The following is a 19830-nucleotide window of genomic DNA, read 5'->3' as shown; positions in this document are numbered from 1 at the left end:
TCTAATGACCTCAGATGTTAAGTTCCATAGTGCTTAGAGCCATTTGAACGATTTGAGCCGTCTGCCGTCTGTGAGTGGTTAGTACACGTTGACGTCGAGCATAGGTCGTAGTCACGTTAATGTAGCTGGACCGTGTAGTATCAAGTTCTTCTACGTCTACATCTACAAACATACGTCGCAAACCACCGTATGATGGATAGGGGAGGTTACCTTGTGGCACTAAAAATCGTTTCCTTTACTGTTGCATTCGAAAATGGAGAGAGGGAAAAGCTGCTGTCTTTATGCCTCCGTACAAGCCCAGATTTATCTTATCTTCGTGGTCCTTACGCGAAGTGTAAACAAGCACCAATAGAAACGTTCTGCAGTCAACTTCAAATGCTTTTACTCTAGATGCTCTCAATAGCGCTTCGTGAAATGAACGTCGTTTTCCCTCCTGGGATTCGCATTTGAGTTCACGAAGCATCTGTGCAATACTTGTGTGCTGTTCCAACCTATCGGTAACAAATGTAGCAGCAAAACCTCTGAATTGTTTCGATGACTTCCTTTAATCCCACCTGGTGTGGATCCCGGACACTCGAGTAGTATCAAGAATGGCTCGCACAAGTGTTCTATTCACAGTCTCCATGTGTTACGCTTTCCTAAAATTCTTCAATTAATACAAAGTCGACCATATTCCTTCCCTACTACCGAGCTTAAGTGCTCGTTCCATTTCATATCGTTTTGCAACACTATGCCTAGATATTTAATATGTGTACATGTCTCAAGCAGCACACTACTAATGCTGTATTCGAACATCACAGGATTGTTTTTCCTATTCATCTGCATTAAGTTACATTTTTCTACATTTAGAGAAAGCTCCCATTCGTGACACCAACTAGAAATTCTGTCCAAGTCTACTTGTTTTTTCCTAGTCACTTAGCGACGGTACCTTCCCGTACAACGTTGCGTCATCAGCAGACAGCTGCAAATAACTGCTTACCTTGTCCATCAGATCTTCTATGTATAGAGAGTAAGAGCAGTCTTATCACACTTCCCTGGGGCACACCTGACGATGCTCTTATCTCAGACGAAACTTGCCATAGAGTACAACGCACTGCGCTCTAGTACTTACGAAATCTTCGAGCTACTCACGTGTCTGAGAAGCTAGTCCTTAAGTTCGTACTTTCGTTAACAGTTTGCAGCGGGTGACGTAAATAGTCTGTCGGTGGGAACCGTGTCAAACGCTTTCTAGAAATCTCTGTGCTATCTGAAAGAACACATATTACAGTCATTGTGATGGTCAAGCTATAGGTACACCTGTTAGTCCTATGCTAGCTGAAATTTTGATTTACAGTTCAGCTCAAATTTTCCTACAGAAAGGGCCACTGAAATGCGAAATTAAATACTGATTCAGATATGTGGGTGATGTGCTGTGTTTATGGACCGATTCCACTAGACAGCTAAACATATTCCTACAACAATGAAAGTTCCAAAATAAGAAAATTCAGTACACAGTAGGGCTGGAAGGCTCTTCTATACATTTCTTAGACACGAGTATAGATATTAGCGCAAGGATAAGCTTATTTGGCATTTACACAAAACCCATAGCTACGCACGAGGTAATCCCTGCTAGCTCCAGACACCCACACAGCCACAGATATTAGAATCTACCTCTTGAACAGAACTACAGACCTTCAAACATGCCACTTCCAGTAAAGGCTCAAGCTTTGCTGTGCCTGATAATGTACTACGAGAAAAGAAAATGGCTAAAATTACACCACGCTGTACGCTGGCCAACACTAACATGTCAGTTGTTACAAAAACTGGCAAAATTTCAGTTGATCTCGCGATAAAATTAGTCTCGCATACCTGCATTTAATGACACCAACAGCATATCAAAACTTTTATTCATTAGTGAAGACAAGGTGTAATCCTTGGCACAGAAGGATGTGTATAAAATCACATTCAAGCACTGAGGAAAAGTATATATTGGTCAGTTAGACAAAATTGTGGCAGTTAGGTTATCTGAACACGAGAGAAGATGGAAATTGAGATAGAAAGATTCAACCTCTTCTGATCAACTTTTAAAAGAAAACAACTCACGCGTTGTAGAAAGTAAAGTTTTACATTCTGTTAGGAAAATAAAAAAGATGAACTTATTGGAAATACCGGATATCAATAAAGAGATAATCCGAAGCCAGCTTAGTACTAACTCAGTTTCCCTTTTCCCACTTGTTAAAATAAGTTTTAGTTACAAGTAATACAGTAAAAATTTACATTCAACTTTATTTTTCATCAGTTGTTACATGTACCTCCACATAAAAAGATTTGCTTCCTTTTTTAGTTAATGTAACTATTCTGCGTGAGAAAAGTGTAATGTTTTTATGTAAATACTCTGCACGCGATTTTCGTATCTTCTGTGTAAATAATACGTATTTGCGACATTCACGTGTCACCAGTGATGTTCTAAGAAGCCGAAAATCGGCTTGTGACCTATTAAATACAATTTTGCAGAACATTAGGAAGTGTTTACTACTTAATATCAACAAGTAAGTGTAGTTTGAGACCCATTAGGACCTAATTTATGCCTCATTGACGGGAAATGCATCCCCGTTCATTCCTCATCTTCCAGAAAATTCTCTTTACTCGCAGCTCACCTTAGAGCTCAAAGACTACCATGGGTCCTGGCCTGACACACCCACAATTTTTCTTAAGCCAATATCGAGGTCGTAATCTGCTTTGTCGATATGAACTCTCAAAAACAATCACTCGACCATGGAACCCCAAAACAATCACTCGACCATGGAACCATGCTAGCGTATAGTATGATCCAGTGAAGTCTAGGTGCAATTGCATCGAGATGGTTTGGCGTGAGAGTGTGACTACAGAGTGACTCTGGCGTGTCAACAGAGTTGTGTCCAGGTAGCTGGTGGCTCATCTATGGCCAGGGTCGTGTTCATTTCGTCTTAATTAGGTCCCTCTGTCCGGCTGAAACTGGCAGTGACAAGTGCACGTTTTGTGGACATTCTTACAGACCATCTGCACTCCTTCTTGGGATTAGAATATCCCGACGGGGATGCCACGTTTCATCGGCACGTCACCGTTCTTTGATTGTAGGCAGGTGAATTCACCACGAGCGCTCAAGTGAATTCACCACGATGGCTTTCCCTCTTCCACCAGATCACCAGATGTCAACCCAGTCATACATATCCAGGATGCTGCCGAAACCCGTTTGTGCTCAGTGAACACGGTTCAAACAACACAAGAACAGTTGTGGGTAGCACAACAAATTACCGCAACAACACAAGAACAGTTGTGGGTAGCACAACAAATTACCGCAACGAAAAACGCCTTTCTTTCAGTGAATGTACAACTCGCTTATCGTATTCGTAACACTCTCTCCCCTATTTCGCTATAATAGAAAACGATCTGCCCTTCTTTGAACTTTTTCGACGTATTCCATTAATCCTATCTGGCAAGGATCCCTTACTACATAGCAGTACTCTAGGAAATGACGACAAGCGTAGTGTAGGGAGTCTCTTTAGTAAGACTAGACCTGTAGCATCATCTAAATGTTCTGCCAATAAAACACAGTCTTTGGTTTGCCTTCCCCACAACATTATCTGTGTTATCATTCCAACTGAATTTTTTTATAACTGTAATTCCTAGGAATTTAGATGAATTGACAACGATGAATTTTTATGATTTGACGGGTAACCGATATATTCAGAGACAATTGTCTTTTTCACACCATGTATATATATTCTGTCTAAGTCATTTTGCAATTCACTTTCATCATCTGATTACTTAACGAGACGGCAAATGGTGACATCAACTGCAAACAATCTCAGAGCGCTGTTCAGATTGCCTCCTACTTCATTTGTATTGATTAGGAACAACAGAGAGCCTATGACACGTCCATGGGGAACGCTGAGTATCACTTCTGTTTTGACTCGATTTTCCGTCAGTTACTAGATACTACCTTTCTGACATGCGATCATGTAGTCAGTAACACAACTGAATCGGTACTTCATAGTCATGCAGTTTGATTATAAGTCGCCTGTGAGAAACTGTGTCAAAAGCCATCTGAAATATAGAAATATGGAATCAGTTTGACATCTCCTGCCGGCAGCATTCATTACTTCGTGCGTATAAAGAGCTAGTTGTGTTTCATAAGAATATTTTCTGAACCCCTACCGACTATGTGTGTATAGACCATTACCTTCGAGGTGTTATTGCATTTTTAAGTACTCATTGAAGAGCGACTCGCTATCATATAAAGGGCCTTTCCAGTTTTGACCACTCAGTGCGCATCTCTGTCCGGCCACTGCTCAAAAATAGCTCTAAGCACTATTAGACTTAACATCTGAGGTCATCAGTCCCCTAGACTTAGAACTACTTAAACCTAACTAACCTAAGGACATCACACACATCCATGCCCGAGGCAGGATTCGAACCTGCGACAGTAGCAGCCGCGTGGTTGCAGAAAAAGACAGAGGTACAACATGTGCATTAAAGATGTAACAAAAGCGAGCAACGAAGCCGATCTCGAAAGTGATTACACGGATAGAAGCACATAGACTGTATATGGTCTAACGTGATTCACGTAAGCTAATTTCATACTGTGCACCCAAACAGTCGATGTAAATTACTCACACAAGTCTCGTGTCACTCGAGGCAGAGCTGGCTGGTTAGAATCACGATGATGGAGAAATTTTCATCGTCAAAATGTAATCGGAAAGGGGAGTATGAGTCTTATTATGTACAATGTCTCAATTACTAGGCTGTGTGGTAGATCCGTGATTAGATTCCAAAACTTCCCACAGTGGTTCATGGAGTGATGGCATGTAACACTATCGATGGTGATCCGTGCGTTGGATGTGAACCTGAAATTCGATGTCCACCTTCTGTTCCACGGGAGTAAGTCATGTGTCAGTAATGTATTTCATTCTTTCTGTCTATTTCATGTCATACTCATCCTTCATAACGCAAACACATTACTTTGCACAAGTACCCATCACATCTACATCTACGTGATTACTCTGCTATTTGCAATAAAGTATCTGGCCGAGTATTCAGTGAACCACCTTCAAGCTGCCTCTCCACCGTCCCACTCTCGAACGGCGGGCACGAAAAACGAGCACTTAATTTTTTCTGTGCGAGCCCTGATTTCTCTTATTTTATCGTGTCGATCATTTCTCCCTACGTACGTGGGTGCCAACAGAACTTTTTCGCAATCGGAGGAGAAAACTGTTGATTGAAATTTCTTGAGAAGATCCTGTCGCAATTAAAAATTACTTTGTTTTAATGACTGCCACTCCAATTCACGTATAATGTCTGTGGCACTGTCTCCCTTATTTCGCGATAGTACAAAAAGAGCTGCTCTTCTTTGAACATTTTCGACGTCATCCGTTAGTCTCACCTGATGCGGATCCCACAACCGCACAGCAATATTCCAGAGCCGGCCGGTGTGGCCGACCGGTTTTAGGCGCCTCAGTCTGGAACCGGGCGACCGCTACGGTCGCAGGTTCGAATCCTGCTTCGGGGGACTGATGACCTCAGAAATTAAGTCCCATAGTGCTCAGAGCCATTTGAACCAATATTCCCGAATAGGGCGGACAAGCGTGGTGTAGGCAGTCTCTTTAGTATACCTGTTGCACCTTCACAGTCATTTACACGTTGTAGTCTCACATTTCGTGCTTCATTAAAGGTCGAAGAAAAGTCTCCATGAGTATCTTGTACAGGACAGCAATGAGAGGTTCCCATACTAGACAACGGGGGCGAACCAAAAACTAGTGTGACATTATGAAAAGTTTATCACGTCGATTAAGGACGGCCGTAGATCACCTGATATTAAACATCGAAACCGACATAGTGGGTACATTTCTACTCATCACAGATCGATATTTTCTGCACCGATCAACCTGGTTTATTTTTTTCAGTAGTATCTCTAGCTCAGCTAAGGCGAATGACGGGACGATTTATCCCTTCCTCCCCTGGATTAACGTATCGGATGGTTCAAATGGCTCTGAGCACTATTTGACTTAATTTCTAAGGTCATCAGGCCCCTAGAACGTAGAACTACTTAAACCTAACTTATCAAGGCCCTGATATCGCTTTAATACCAGTGACTGATCGAGGCTTTAGAAGACAGCTATAATTCTTTCGTAAACTTAGCAGTAACGTAACAAGCAATGCACGTTAAAAGAAAAACGACCGTATCACTTGGCATGAAGAACGGAAATATTTCGAATTTGTTTTTCTTTCGATGAAGGGCGATGTGCGCCTCCTTTTTTGTTTTGCTTTTTATGCTTCAGTACTCTTTAGGCTTGTCACAAACATTCGGATCGTTTGTCTACCACAGTAGAGAGAGAGTAGAGCAGAGTGTAACGAAAATTCTCACACTTTGTCATGCAGTGATTCGTCGTTACAAGTAACAATGTTACATTTCGGAGGTTCCAAATCTGGTACACATATTTTACGGTTCGCTCGCAGCGGCCCTAATGTCGCAACTTGATTAGTGGCGGTGACGTATCGCAGAAGGGGGACCCTGACAGGGAGAGTTACTTCCTTGATGCGTCGGGGGGGCCCCAATTGCGACCAATTGGCTCCCAGCGGCAAAAAAACACGTTGACCCTCACTGTCATCTTGTTGCATGCGTGAAATTTATTCTTTTCTCTCTGGAATTTTCCACTTTGAGCTTTAATGGGGCGATAGAAACCTGTTTGCTTCAAGCCACATGCAACAATTTAGTTCCATGTGTGTGGTACTCCTTGAATTTCGTCGGAACAGTTGAACTAGTTCCCTTATTCGAACCGGGAGAGAAATGGTTCAAATCCGTGACCGACCATCTTGAATTAGGTTTTTGTGATTGCTCTAAATCGCTTGAGGCAAATACTTCCTTAATCCGAGCTTCTTCTCCGTCTCTGATGACCTTTTCGTCGACGGGAAGTTAAACACTAATATTCCTTCCTTCCTTCTTTATTCGAGCTTCATTCATTAATCCATTCGCACATCATGTTACATAAATTCCGCAGTGAAAGAATGTTTTCAGCTATGTGGGACGAGTCAAATTATAAATTAATTGGTAAAAGATGCTACTGCAGGCTACTTCTGTAAGTTGGCCTATACTAACATAAAATTATAACTACCAATTTACACACAATGATAGTTATGCGAAATACTTCTTGATTACTTCAGGGAATGAGAGAGAAAAGTTAGAATGAATGGGAATGAGGGAAAAGAGGTAAGGTAAGTTGAGGTATCTGGTCCGATGGGGTAACTGAGTCATGGTTCTTTTTTCTAAAAAAATAGTGTGAGTAATTTCACTTCAAGTGACTGGGAGCACTAAAGAACGATGGCATTTCTCTTGAACATTAAGTTTCTTCTTTCTAAGTATTGTGGCTTTCGTGTCGCGTTTTTTTCGATTTTGTAGTGCTAGACTTCCTAGTAACGTAGTGCCATCTTGATTTGACAATATATCTACAGATTCGCTGTAAGTATTATCAGTGTTACGAGTAATTTAGCATAAAGCAGAATGATAATGAACATTTTAAATGTTCTTCTTCTGGTTACAAACTTGAGGGGGTGACCCAGTTACCCCCAAAATCTTTCTAAATTGGTATAAGCGGGCAGGGGCTTGAGGTAGGTGGGCTTGCATCAGACAATTTATTTATTACATGAGATTAGATCAGTACTTGTTCCATAGATCATGAATACGACACTTCGAAATGATGTGGAACGTGTCAGCGTAATAAAAGGTGTCTATACAAGATATTACATTAGACAAAATATTACAAGACACTCGATAATTTTTTATGAAAACAGAAGAGCCCTACGTTGCCAAAACAAGAAATAGTAACAAAGCTGTCAAAGTCCCTTAAAAGCAACTGTAGGGGAGACCGGGGACAAAAGTAACAGTTTGCATATGGCATATTTTTTACCTCCCCATAAGCTTTTGAAACAAAAGGAACTAAGGTGCGTGTTCTCTGAAGCTTTCCTAACACAAATGAGTTTAGTTTCCACAAACTTACATATATTTGGTATTTGTAAAACTAATTTTAAGGCATCAGTGTACCTGTTACTTTTGTCCCCGTTACTGGGGACGATAGTAACACAGGTAGATTACGAAAGTAACATGATAAGTTAAGCCACATTTTACTACCTAAAGGACTCATACAGTAACTTAAAGTGCATTACCATTATAAAACATTAATTAAACATCAATAAACTTCAATTCTCATTCGTTTAAAATTATTAATTGAAATAGCAATTAATAGCACTGAACGAAATCAGGCTTTATGAGTAAATGTTCAGTCAGTCAATGAAAGAGAAAGTAATGCATATCTCAGTCCCATTCAGATTCACAATTGTGGCTCACGTAAATATTACCCCTTTGGTACAAGTAACATGAGACCAACACACATTCCCAACACTGAATCCACTTCTCTTTGGGACGACTGTTGCGGAAAGACTCGACACATACAAGTCAGTTGCTATCATTGTCTTCTGACGATGTTTCTTCAGGTATTTTCTGCTTTCGCACTCTTGGCCAGCTGCTGTTTAACTTCTTTGCCACCTTTTTCGCCTGGGGACGGGCGTTTAGCTCTTCTCCTGTAGCTAGTTTCTCTGGAGTGTCGGTCAAAATTGCAGACTTTCTCCTTTTTCTTCCTTTCCTTGGACCTACTTTTGGTAATGGAGTGAAAATGATGCGCGAACTGAAGAAGATGATTGTAAACCACTAGGTCCTGCATCACAGACTCTGACATTTGAAAGTGTTTTCTAGCATATTGCTACTGTATCAGGATTAGATGTCATCCCAGCTACAGATGGGTTACTAGAAATCGCTAATGATTCTGCTAAGGACATAGTTTGCTATCCATAATTGGAAGCTTGTGCTGGGTCATCAGTGACAAAAGATGGTGCAAAATCGATTTCACTGAACGCATTCCTATTACATGGTACTATGCCTGTGCAGTGAAATCCTGCTGCAAGGTTTTTGGGAGTTACAGCAAGTGGAGGTGCTTACCTTACAACTGAAGGGATATCATAAATTGACATGGTCTTTCCCGGATGATTCTTAATCCAGTTGTCAGAAATAGCATTCACCATCTTTTTGAATGGACCATAAACTGAATGGTCTGGACGCTGCATCCTGTGTGTACAGTGCTGTGGGGATGACAGCATAACAATCCCCGTGCTTTCGCAAAAATTCAGGCTTCTTATGGATATATGATATTCGTGATTGTCTAAAAGCAGTAAACATTTGTGCTCAGGAGTTGGTTTAGCAAATTTTACGAAATGGTGCAAGAATAACAAAAATTCTTCCTCTTGCACCCAGCCACTCGCATTTCCTGTTCCAATGCAACCAATACGACTGTCTCGAATAAAATGGTCATGATACCTCAAGTGAGGGAATACAAAGAGAGGTGGTGTACTGTGTCCCTGAGCGATGATGGCAATAGCAACAGCGACAAGAGTGCCTCTTTCAGCCGACGTGGTAGCTCCTATCTGCTTTATTCCCCATTTAGCAACAATCCTGTTTGGGTTCTGAGCAGTGGTGACACCTGTCTCGTCCATATTCCAGATGTCCATGAGCTCTAACTTATATCTCTCCATATATCTCTCCATTATATCTAGCCAGGTTGTTGGCATTCACATTTGTTGGATTAAGGCTCGTTGCTCGAGCAAGACTTGTGGGTTGAGGCAACCGATTAGACAACTGGAGATTCCTCTTCATGAATGATGAAAACCAGTCTGGACCAGTAGTTTGATTGTCCAGTCAAGATGAGGGAACTGATATATTGTTTGTCGGTGCCAATTCGTGAGCTAATTTACGGATATCCTTAAGGCAAAGTTCGTAAAATATTTCCGATGTTTTAATCACTTATTCAGTTATAATTTTTTCTTCTTCATCAGAGAACACATGTTTTATACTTCTATATCCAACGCGAGGCACTGGTGTGCTGCTATCATTCATACGTTTCCCTTCCTTTTTAATGCACCGATGCAATGTCACATGGCATACATTGTGTTTCTTTGCTTCTGCTCTAATACTTATAATTTGCAACATCATCTGCTACAGTTTGATACACGAGTTGGTCCTCTTGTAGTCGTCATAACTCATGTTCGTGGCATAATTCCCTGTAACGAAATAACTAAGTAAATAACGAGTCTGTTCAGTAATAACGAGTTTGTTCAGCAAGACACTACTACTCCTAACACTAACATACCTAATTTACTGTTCACTAACGGAAAAAAAAAAAAAAAAAAAACAGGGAACCGCAGCTAATAACATTTTTCCGTTAAAGGGGACGAAAGGAACACTGATACTTTCGTCCCCAGCAGTAATGTTTCTTTTGTCCCCGACCACGCTTTTCTGTTTAATTGATATTTTAGGCACAATCTATACAAGTAATGAAAAAGTTGATAATGGTGGCATAAAGCTGAAAGTTTCACATAGTTAAATTATTACAATAGACTTACGTTTACAACGTAATGCCACCGTTATCACAAAACTAAGGAAATCGAGAAAACTTACGTGAGACACCGAAAAAACGTTTTACTGCGCCACAGATTAGATTAGTACTTGTTCCATAGATCATGAATATGACACTTAGTAATGATGTGGAACATGTGAGGTTAATAAAATGTGTCTAAACAAGATATTACATTAGACAAAATATTACATGACACTCAATAATTTTTTTTTCTTTTTTTATGATGTTTGGGAAATTACCCACTTACTGTATCCAAAAATTCATCTAATGAGTAGAAGGAGTTGCCATTAAGAAATTCTTTTAATTTCCTTTTAAATGCTACATGGCTATCTGTCAGACTTTTGATGCTATTAGGTAAGTGACCAAAGACTTTTGTGGCAGCATAATTTACCCCCTTCTGAGCCAAAGTTAGATTTAACCTTGAGTAGTGAAGATCATCCTTTCTCCTTGTGTTGTAGCCATGTACACTGCTATTACTTTTGAATTCGTTTGGATTGTTAATAACAAATTTCATAAGTGAATATATATTTTTGAGGCTACAGTGAACAGAGACTCTCCGGTACTGCCCAACAATTTGTAGGCAGTTGGGAAACATGAAGGGAATACATTGTTTGAATCACATGATTTTCGGAGCGACATGCGAAGGTAGAGGAGGTATGTTACTTTCATACCCTGTTACTTTTGTCCCTGGTCTCCCTTAGTAGATTCAAATATATGATTAGCTTCACTGATGACTTAAGTGACTTACCGAACATTTATTAATATTTTGTTAACTGCACGGATTGTATGTTTGTAAATATTCGTACCTGAAATTAGAATTTTTGTTTACTTTTAATTTTGACTGTTGTTCTCTAATAAAAGTTGGTGTTATTTGAAAATTTGATTTAATTTCGCACTTAATCACTGTGTAGGAGTAATCTTACATTGTATGACTATAGCGCAACTCAAATCAATAATATCATGTGTAATAACTGCAGGAGGCAGCACAGACATGTCTGTCTTCAGTACTTTAATGAAAGCCATGTAAATGTAAGAACCATTAAGAGAAGTCCCATGATGTTCAACAACAGTAGATAAAATAATGAAATCACATATACTTAGGGAATGACATGAAAAAAAGAAGAGTTTAGTATAAAGTTCGTTGGTTTAGCCATCTGAAGCAATCTGCCATGGGACACATATGCCGACTGTCTGAGATGTAAGCAATCTAAGAATACATTTGCAGTCATTATGATTAGCAACTTTTGAAAATATACTGTTATCCTAAAAGCTGCACACTTAAACTACAGAATAGAAATTTGATGAGCACTACCAAAGAAAATCCAAACAAGGTACTGATTGCTCAAAAAAATGGCAATAAGAATCATCTGTGGTTCTGAATATAAGGAATCATACACTGGCTTTTTTCCAAACACTTCATGTTGAGCATAGTAAATGCATATATCGTAAAAGTCTTATTGCTCGTTAAAAGACTGCATCCCAATATATACTCTGATTTGCATCAGTAGAATACCAGAAATAAGGAAAAAATTACACCAGCAGACAAAGAAAATCTCTATATGTAAAGGATCCACAATATGTAGGATTAAAGGTAGCCAATGCAATGCCCAGTAAACTTATGACTCTTTTCACAGAGAAGCTTAAGTTTCAGCTGAAAAAATTTCTTTCGCAGAACCCTTTCTAAACGTTATAAGAATATCATATTCACATGCAGAATTAGAAAAACTTTGAAAAAATATATAATTAGTGCTAAGCAAACAATTTGTTTGTCATGTTATTATATGTTAATCAGTGCCATAGTCACAAGATAATACTTTTTGTTAAATCTTAATATTTGTACCCATTTCAGTTTTTGTACATATGCAATGAATTATTTGATGCTGAAGAAATTATTCTATAATAATTATTATTATTAACATTATTGTTATTATTTTTAATTAAGTAAAATGGTATGGTAGTAAAATGTTAGACTGACACAGTTTCCATTTCAGGTTAAATTTTCCGTGTTTTATACAATTTATTTTGGGTGAATGGTCAACCCTGCAGACCTGATTTCTACATTTATACTTCCTAAATAAAGTAAATATCATCTCTAATGTCATGTATGTGAGATGTCTGAAACTCTTAAAAGAAGTGGTCCTTTTTTTTCCAGCTGTCCATCAGTTTTTGCAGATTTGAAATTTAAAGTTAAACACTTATCTCAATACATGTCATATCTACACCTTTGCTTGCCAAGTATGCAGGAGTGGTATGCTAAGTTTTGTGAATGTACCTTTCTAATGTAACCATGAGAAGATCCTTCTGCTCCTCTGGCACATTCTCCTGTGAGTCTCCAAGCTAAAGATTATGTGAATGTTCTGGAACATTCAAACACCTGGGTGTTAGCCAAAAATGTGTGCTAATTCATCTGTCTGAAAGTGTCCCTTCACTGCTAAATTAGAATTACATTCATGATTTTTTTATTGATAAATGTTGACATTTGTTTTTCTTGTTTTACAGTTTGAAGGGAAGTGGTACGAAGTTGAGCGCTCGTTCTACTTGTATGAGATCATCAGCAGCTGTACTTCAATCTACTTCTCACCAAAGCCTTCTGGAAATGTGAAAGTGGCTATTAAGACTGTAAACAGATTGTAAGTATTGACAGTTCAATTTATGGAATTAATTATGTCTGAGATTTTTGTGAAAGGGGGTGGAATAGCAGAAACAAAGCACAACTTCTGACATAACGAAACTCAAAACTCTTGAAAACTCCCATTAATAAAAATCAAACATGCTAATGCAGCCACTTAAAACATGAAAATACTTTCTATATTTTGTTTCATAGTTTTAGCTGCTGTAGTGGCTGGTAGCAAGAAAAAGAAAAATCATGATTTAAAGGTACAGAGCTACCTGAAGCTTTTAGAACTCAAAGCAACCTAGCATTCACATTTATAAGCAAAATAGCACTGAATCCTAGATGGAATCTGTTATGTTGTGGTTGTCGTCAAACTGATACTGAATTGATGTGTGTGTGTGTGTGTGTGTGTGTGTGTGTGTGTGTGTGTGTGCGTCAGATGGTGCATGATGCCAGTCCAGTTTTCAAAGATAATTTTTTCCTAAGATTTGGGGTAGACATCCCACCCCTTGCTGGTTATGGTCTTGATCTGTTGTGTAACCCTATATAGTGGATTCACAGAGTGACAAGTAATACTCCAGAGTTCGTTGAACAAGGTTTTGTAACTACTTTTTCCATGGATGAATTACATTATTCCATCCCTGAGGCTACTGTCATCATTGAGATGTTAAACTTTAACCTTCCATCATAGCTTAATTAAGATGAAGTTAAGAGTAGTGATACATAAAATTTACGAGAAATTGTTTGTGAAGTCCCGCAAGGTAGCATAACAATGAAAAGCTAGTGCATTACATTTATTCTTTAGTTGCCCCAATAATATTTTTGTTGCTTTTACACCACCTTAAAATTGGTGTGGATATCAATTTTCACAAACCTAATTGATATAGTAGCATATGCATTGCTGAAAATCTTGTTCAAAAGTATCTGATTTCATTAGTTTTCATTCTGGTATTTCACCTACTTGCTGTAACGCCATTGCATAGTGCCATTTTAAAATGAATAGGATTGTACTGCTAATTTGGATGAAGCCATCTAGTGGATCAGTAAATGCATTTAAAATGTTCCTGTTAATGAGTAAAAACACATTCATGAACTCAAGTCAAAGTGTATTACACACTGTTAACCATTCATAATAAATGCAAATCATTCAGAGGAAGATGCAATGATATTAGTGTGGTGAGTGCTTACAGTACTAACAGAAATGGATGTGTTTACCAAATAGAGTAGGTCCTACTGGTATTGCAAACCAATGACAAGGCTGAATCATTACTTACTGAGTTCCGCAAAGTTCAGTTGGGAATTACTCTTGCTGTGTGATATTATTATTACTGGCATACTAATTTCTAAAATGCTTTGATGTCCTTATTACAGAAGACAGCATCAGCAAGTGCTATCATTGTGAAACAATTGTAAGTCCCATTTCACAATACATAATGAAAATCCTTCAATCCAGTTGTCAGTGGAAATAATTGCAGCCCTTACTGAACATCATGACACTGTGATGGGTGCATAATGCTGATAAACTTTATCAAACAATCTAAAGTAATTCTTGTTTTCAACAAAGATGATAATACAGAAATGAACAACTATAGGCCTATCACAATTTTATCATGTTTCTCTAAAGCATTTGAAAAAATTATTTGCAAAAAACTGATGGGCATCATAAATACAAAAGGTTTACTGAGAATGTACCAACATAAGTTTAGAAACAATAAATCTATGGAAAAGGCAGTGTATAACTTGATGAATATGATTCTAGATGTGTTAGACACAAAACAACTCATGCTATACATATTTGTAGATCTTTCAAAGTTTTTTTGATACATTAGGTCACAAAATATTGCTTGAAAAATTGAACAGTATTGGACTTGCAAATGAATGGACTGCATCGCCCCTAAGCAACTACATACAGAGAGTCAGCATGAAGTACACTATCAAACAACTCAGTTGAATAACTGAAATCCAGTCTAGTAGTAAAACTGTTAAACTGTTGCATAAGGCATTCCCCAGGGCTCAGTATTGGGACCTCTACTATTCCTCCTATATATCAACAATTTTAGCCAGTATGTAGATGCTCATGTAACCATAATGTTCAATGTAACTGTACTCTTCAAAGAGGAGAACATAAACACAGTTCAGAAAGCTGTGAACCTGGCTTCTGAACAACTTAGCAGCTGGGCAACAGTCAACAGATTAACCAACAATACTAAAAAGACAGTTTGACAGCTTCCATGAACTTCCACATCACTTCAAACCCCTCTCAACCAGCTGAACAGTAAATAATAAACCAATAGTTACCAATGCTGTGTTCATATTGCTAGGTCTGTGGGTACAATATAACCTGAAATGGAATAAACATACTAAAAAGGTAAATGACAGAATAAGTACTAGCTGCTGTGTGCTGAAATCATGTATTAGCCAGAAAACAGTGCGCACTACACATACATAGAGGCCTATGTAAAATATTATGTGATATTCTGGGAAAAATCCACTTTCAAAATCCAGAATAAAGCCATGAGTATCATATCTGAAAGCATGCCTGGAGATTACTGAAAACCCATCTTCAGGGAGTTAGTGATCATGACACTACCTTGTCTGTACATGTCCCTGACAGTAAAATTTTTAAAGAAGCACATAGTACCGACGGAATCCAGACTAAAACAAATATTGAAGTACACAATACAATACCAGAATAAACACAGATCTGTATAAGTTATGTGCAAACACTCAACTTTGTAAAAGGAGCATTTCACTTGGGCCTCCAGCTGTTCAACACGTTTCTCACATGTATTGTGTGTGTTGAAGACAACATACAGTTTAGTAAAGCTTTGAAGTCCTATTTGCTGTATAACTGTTTTTACACTGTAAAAGAATACCTAAAAAAGTAATCCCACTGATTATGTTTAACTGTATATCATGAACTATTCGGTGAAGCTATCTTATTTACTCTGTTTCCATGTATTATGATACCATAGTCTATCCATAAAATATGTTGAGAAATTTTATCTGGTATCTGTTACAAACTGTGTTCTGTCAGGTCACCTTGATTAAATGAATAAAACTGAGGCTACACTTAACAAACTGTTATGGGAACAGCCTCTAGTATCTGTTTACTATATACCTTCACTGCACAGAGCTCAACAGTTTCCAAATGTTAGCTACATATTACAGCATTCTTACAAGTTTCATGACTGATGATTATGCTGAGCCAGCAGAACCATCGCTCCCACAGCTAGCAAGAGTGTTGTAATATGCTATATTAGATAGTTGTCTCATAGTGGAAAAACCAGAAGTTATCTTTTTCTTTACAGTTTAGATCAGATGTACTGCCAGTTGCATACAGCACATCAACCAAAATGTTTACAGCTTATATCTTCTCTTGTTTCTTCACAAAGCCTCCCTTAGCACCTAAAAGGAGAGTCAGCCACAATTATCTTTCCCCAAATCTGTGTAAGCATAAAATTTCTAAACACCATCATATGTCTCACAATTCAAATATTCAAATTAACAAAGAGTACACAGCATTATTTTATAAAAAAACTTCACACTGATTTGCTCACTGCACAGGACTACACTGCTTTACCACATTAATTCTAGCAATTATTTACAGTTAACTAACAACTTTTTGTTGGAAAAACTGCTAAGCATTAATAGCTCTTGTTACTGTATCAAATGAAGACCTCAACTATAAACAATGGGAAAGCACAAGCTGGTTATTTTGAGACATTATGCAGTATCATTGCAATAAGATCTCATAAATAAGATATCTGAATTACATCCAATGTACCTTTTTATGCATGTAAGTCACTGTTTTTAAACATCTCTACAGTAACAACATATTTTTAAGATGATAAATTGTACCCAACATTAAGAATTGGTCAACTGGTAGTTAACATTTTATATTTTCAAACTGCGTGCACTTAATAAGAGTAAGCATTGCTTATTTTTACAGGATGAATTAATGAAACATAATTGCAGAACCTCTAAAAAACACAAATTTAAAAGGTCTGAAATGTTTCTGTTTTTGATTCTAATGTTTGAATTGATAGTTTCGCAATAAAAAAGTATAACAACCTCAAATAATAGTCTATGATTCAGCACATCATAAAATTAATTTTAGCAAGCACCTTACAATCATACATAAAGAATGTTAAGAATCACCCTCAACATTTAAACCATCACCCTGTCATGTAAATACATGCAAACAACAGTAAGGGATACAGTTTAATACTGTTTACTTGCTTAAACAAATATTCACATTTACATGAATAGTAATGGTTTTTGAAGCATATTTATATTGATGAATATATTCAGGATGTTTATCTGAGTCATAATTATCTACATCAGCCTCAGATTCCTACAAATCATGCTTGAAAAGCATTTTCCTGACATGAACACTGCATGCATTGCTACTACTATTGATAGCCTTGTAATTTGGTACATAACACTCTACCATACACACATCTTGACAATGTTGCCATCTGCGAGAATCTGAAGTTGGAGATAGAGCTGCTGTTTTGTGGTTTATCGTGGAACTGTAAACTAATATGAACAAAGTGCATCATTCACCATGTTCTGCTTGCAATAACTCTATTTCTCACTGACTGTCCCTTACCATTGTTACAGCCAAGGTGTCAATATATGATAAATAATATCTAGTGATTTCTTCTATCTTAAAAGTAAGGCTTATACCAAAATTAAGTGTTTGTTACTTTTTTCTTTGATATTGTGCCTGCTTTCAAGTTTTCAACTTGAAGATCCGAGCAGGGTACTATTTTGCTTCCAGATATTGATTTAACATAAGAGGAAGCCATATTTGGCTTATAAAATAGTGACTGCATTATGCAGGAATAACGGTGTATGATGGTATTTTGTTGCCTGTAGCAATTCTCGAGGCTGCCCCTAATATGGGATACAGACACATGTTTGCAGCCACCTGCTCTGGGCCAGATGCTGCACTGCCTGTTCGTCTGGGGGAAGCATTTCATTTTCCTCCTACCATCCATTTCTGGCCCTGGAGATGTAGACTCTAGAAGTTACAACCCCCCCCCCCCCCTCCTCCCCCTGAAAGAGCAAAGAATATTTTCATGTAAGGGGAAGAACTTCAATTTTTGTCTCCTGTTTAGTAATATGAAGCCCTATGCAATTAATTTTTATTTGTTTTTAAAGTACAGTGCATAAACTATTGTTTCTTTGATAATAAGAGTTTGAGGATTTACTGAACTGTTTCAGTGTCGTGTCAAGTGAGTGTAGAAATTACATGACTTGCTCAGTGGACAGAATTTTTTGTAATTTTATTTTATTTATTTGTTTCTCAAGTTCATGTTCTGTTGAACATTTTTTCATCATATTTTCCACCTATGTCTGCATTTTCATCATACATATTATTGTTACCAGTATTCCAAAAACATGCTCACCAAATATGTGAAAAGTATATTGTAACATGAAAAAACAAAATTACAGTGTTACAAAAGTGGACAAATGTAAACTTATATCAAATTCTTTCTTACAGAACAGGCAGCATGAGTACAAGCCTTGGCTCAGCCAACCCACTCTATGAAGGTTCTGCAACTCTCAACTACAGAGTGAACACAAGGCTTCCTTCAGCAGTTGCAAGGATGATGCCTGGTGTTGGCTTGTACACAATTCTACATACAGATTATGACAACTATGCAATTCTGTGGTCTTGCTCCGATCTCGCTGTTATGCATGCAGGTAATTTTAAACCACTGTCTTAAAAATTCCTTGCTAACACTAGAACTAAAGCTATATTTGAGGAGCTATACGTAAATGCACATCGAATTGTAAAAACAATTCCAAGAATTCTTTCCATTTAGTTTAAGATCAACTACATAGATTTTAAAATTTTGAAATACTGGTAGAAAACTGTGTGCAAAATTCAACTAGAAAAATGTATTTACTATGCTTCTGTAAACATTCATTCCTATTTTGTATGTACACCATCCATTATTCAGTGGGAGTTTACATGCTAACTACCTAACAATAATGATTAGTCTGCTCAGAAACAAGTAAATTTTGTTGTACTGATGCATTAAGTTTCTCTTTCCAACACTGTTGCTCAGAGATGTAACATGCTGCTGGCAAATTACTTATCAAAAACTGGTTTCACTAAGTCTCTCAGTATGTTACATTTTTAGAATTGGGGGAGTGCAGCTTAAAGCATTACTGACCTGTTTTGGCAAAGATGGATTTACAATAATGATGTTTGTGTAAAAACTGAAACTGATGACTAGTTGTCCACTGTGTTTTGATGTATACATTTTGACTACCAGGCACTGAATGGCTGCTGCTATGTACGTGATACCTATTTATGGATACGGGTATTAAATAAATTACAAAATAGTCAAATACAGTACTACTACATTTTATTAACATAAAATATCAACAAAACTAATCAATTTTTGAAAATATAAGTAACTGAATAGATAAAAAATCTACTCACCAAGCAGTGAGTACAGGGAGCTAGCTTTTTTAGCTGCTGCCTCCTTCTTCTGGCAGAAGGGTTGAATGGGAAGGTAGAGGGATGAAAGAAAAGATCTGGCGAGGTATAGGAAAAAGGGTAGAGTTTGGAAAAGTCACCCTTAACCTCAGGTCAGGGGACTCTTACCAGACAGAATGAGAAGTAAAGGGCAATTTTTGGAGACTCCCCAACATTTGGTCTTTGCCTCTCACCCCATCCAGTAAGTCTCCCCTGACCTGGGGCTCTAAATAACTTTC

At 37.8% G+C, this 19830-nt stretch overlaps 1 protein-coding gene across 1 annotated transcript in view; it reads left to right on the top strand.

The window, feature by feature from the left end:
* LOC126280991 (apolipoprotein D-like) overlaps positions 1–19830 on the top strand; it is a 216219-nt gene that overhangs the window by 185239 nt on the left and 11150 nt on the right. The window contains exons 2-3 of the mRNA XM_049979808.1: positions 12978–13108; positions 18605–18807. Coding sequence (XP_049835765.1) covers positions 12978–13108; positions 18605–18807 — 334 coding nt within the window. The remainder of the gene's footprint in view (positions 1–12977; positions 13109–18604; positions 18808–19830) is intronic.

The sequence above is a fragment of the Schistocerca gregaria genome, chromosome 1, assembly GCF_023897955.1.
Source record: "Schistocerca gregaria isolate iqSchGreg1 chromosome 1, iqSchGreg1.2, whole genome shotgun sequence".
NCBI lineage: Eukaryota > Metazoa > Arthropoda > Insecta > Orthoptera > Acrididae > Schistocerca > Schistocerca gregaria.
This window is presented reverse-complemented; position numbering and strand designations above follow the sequence as displayed.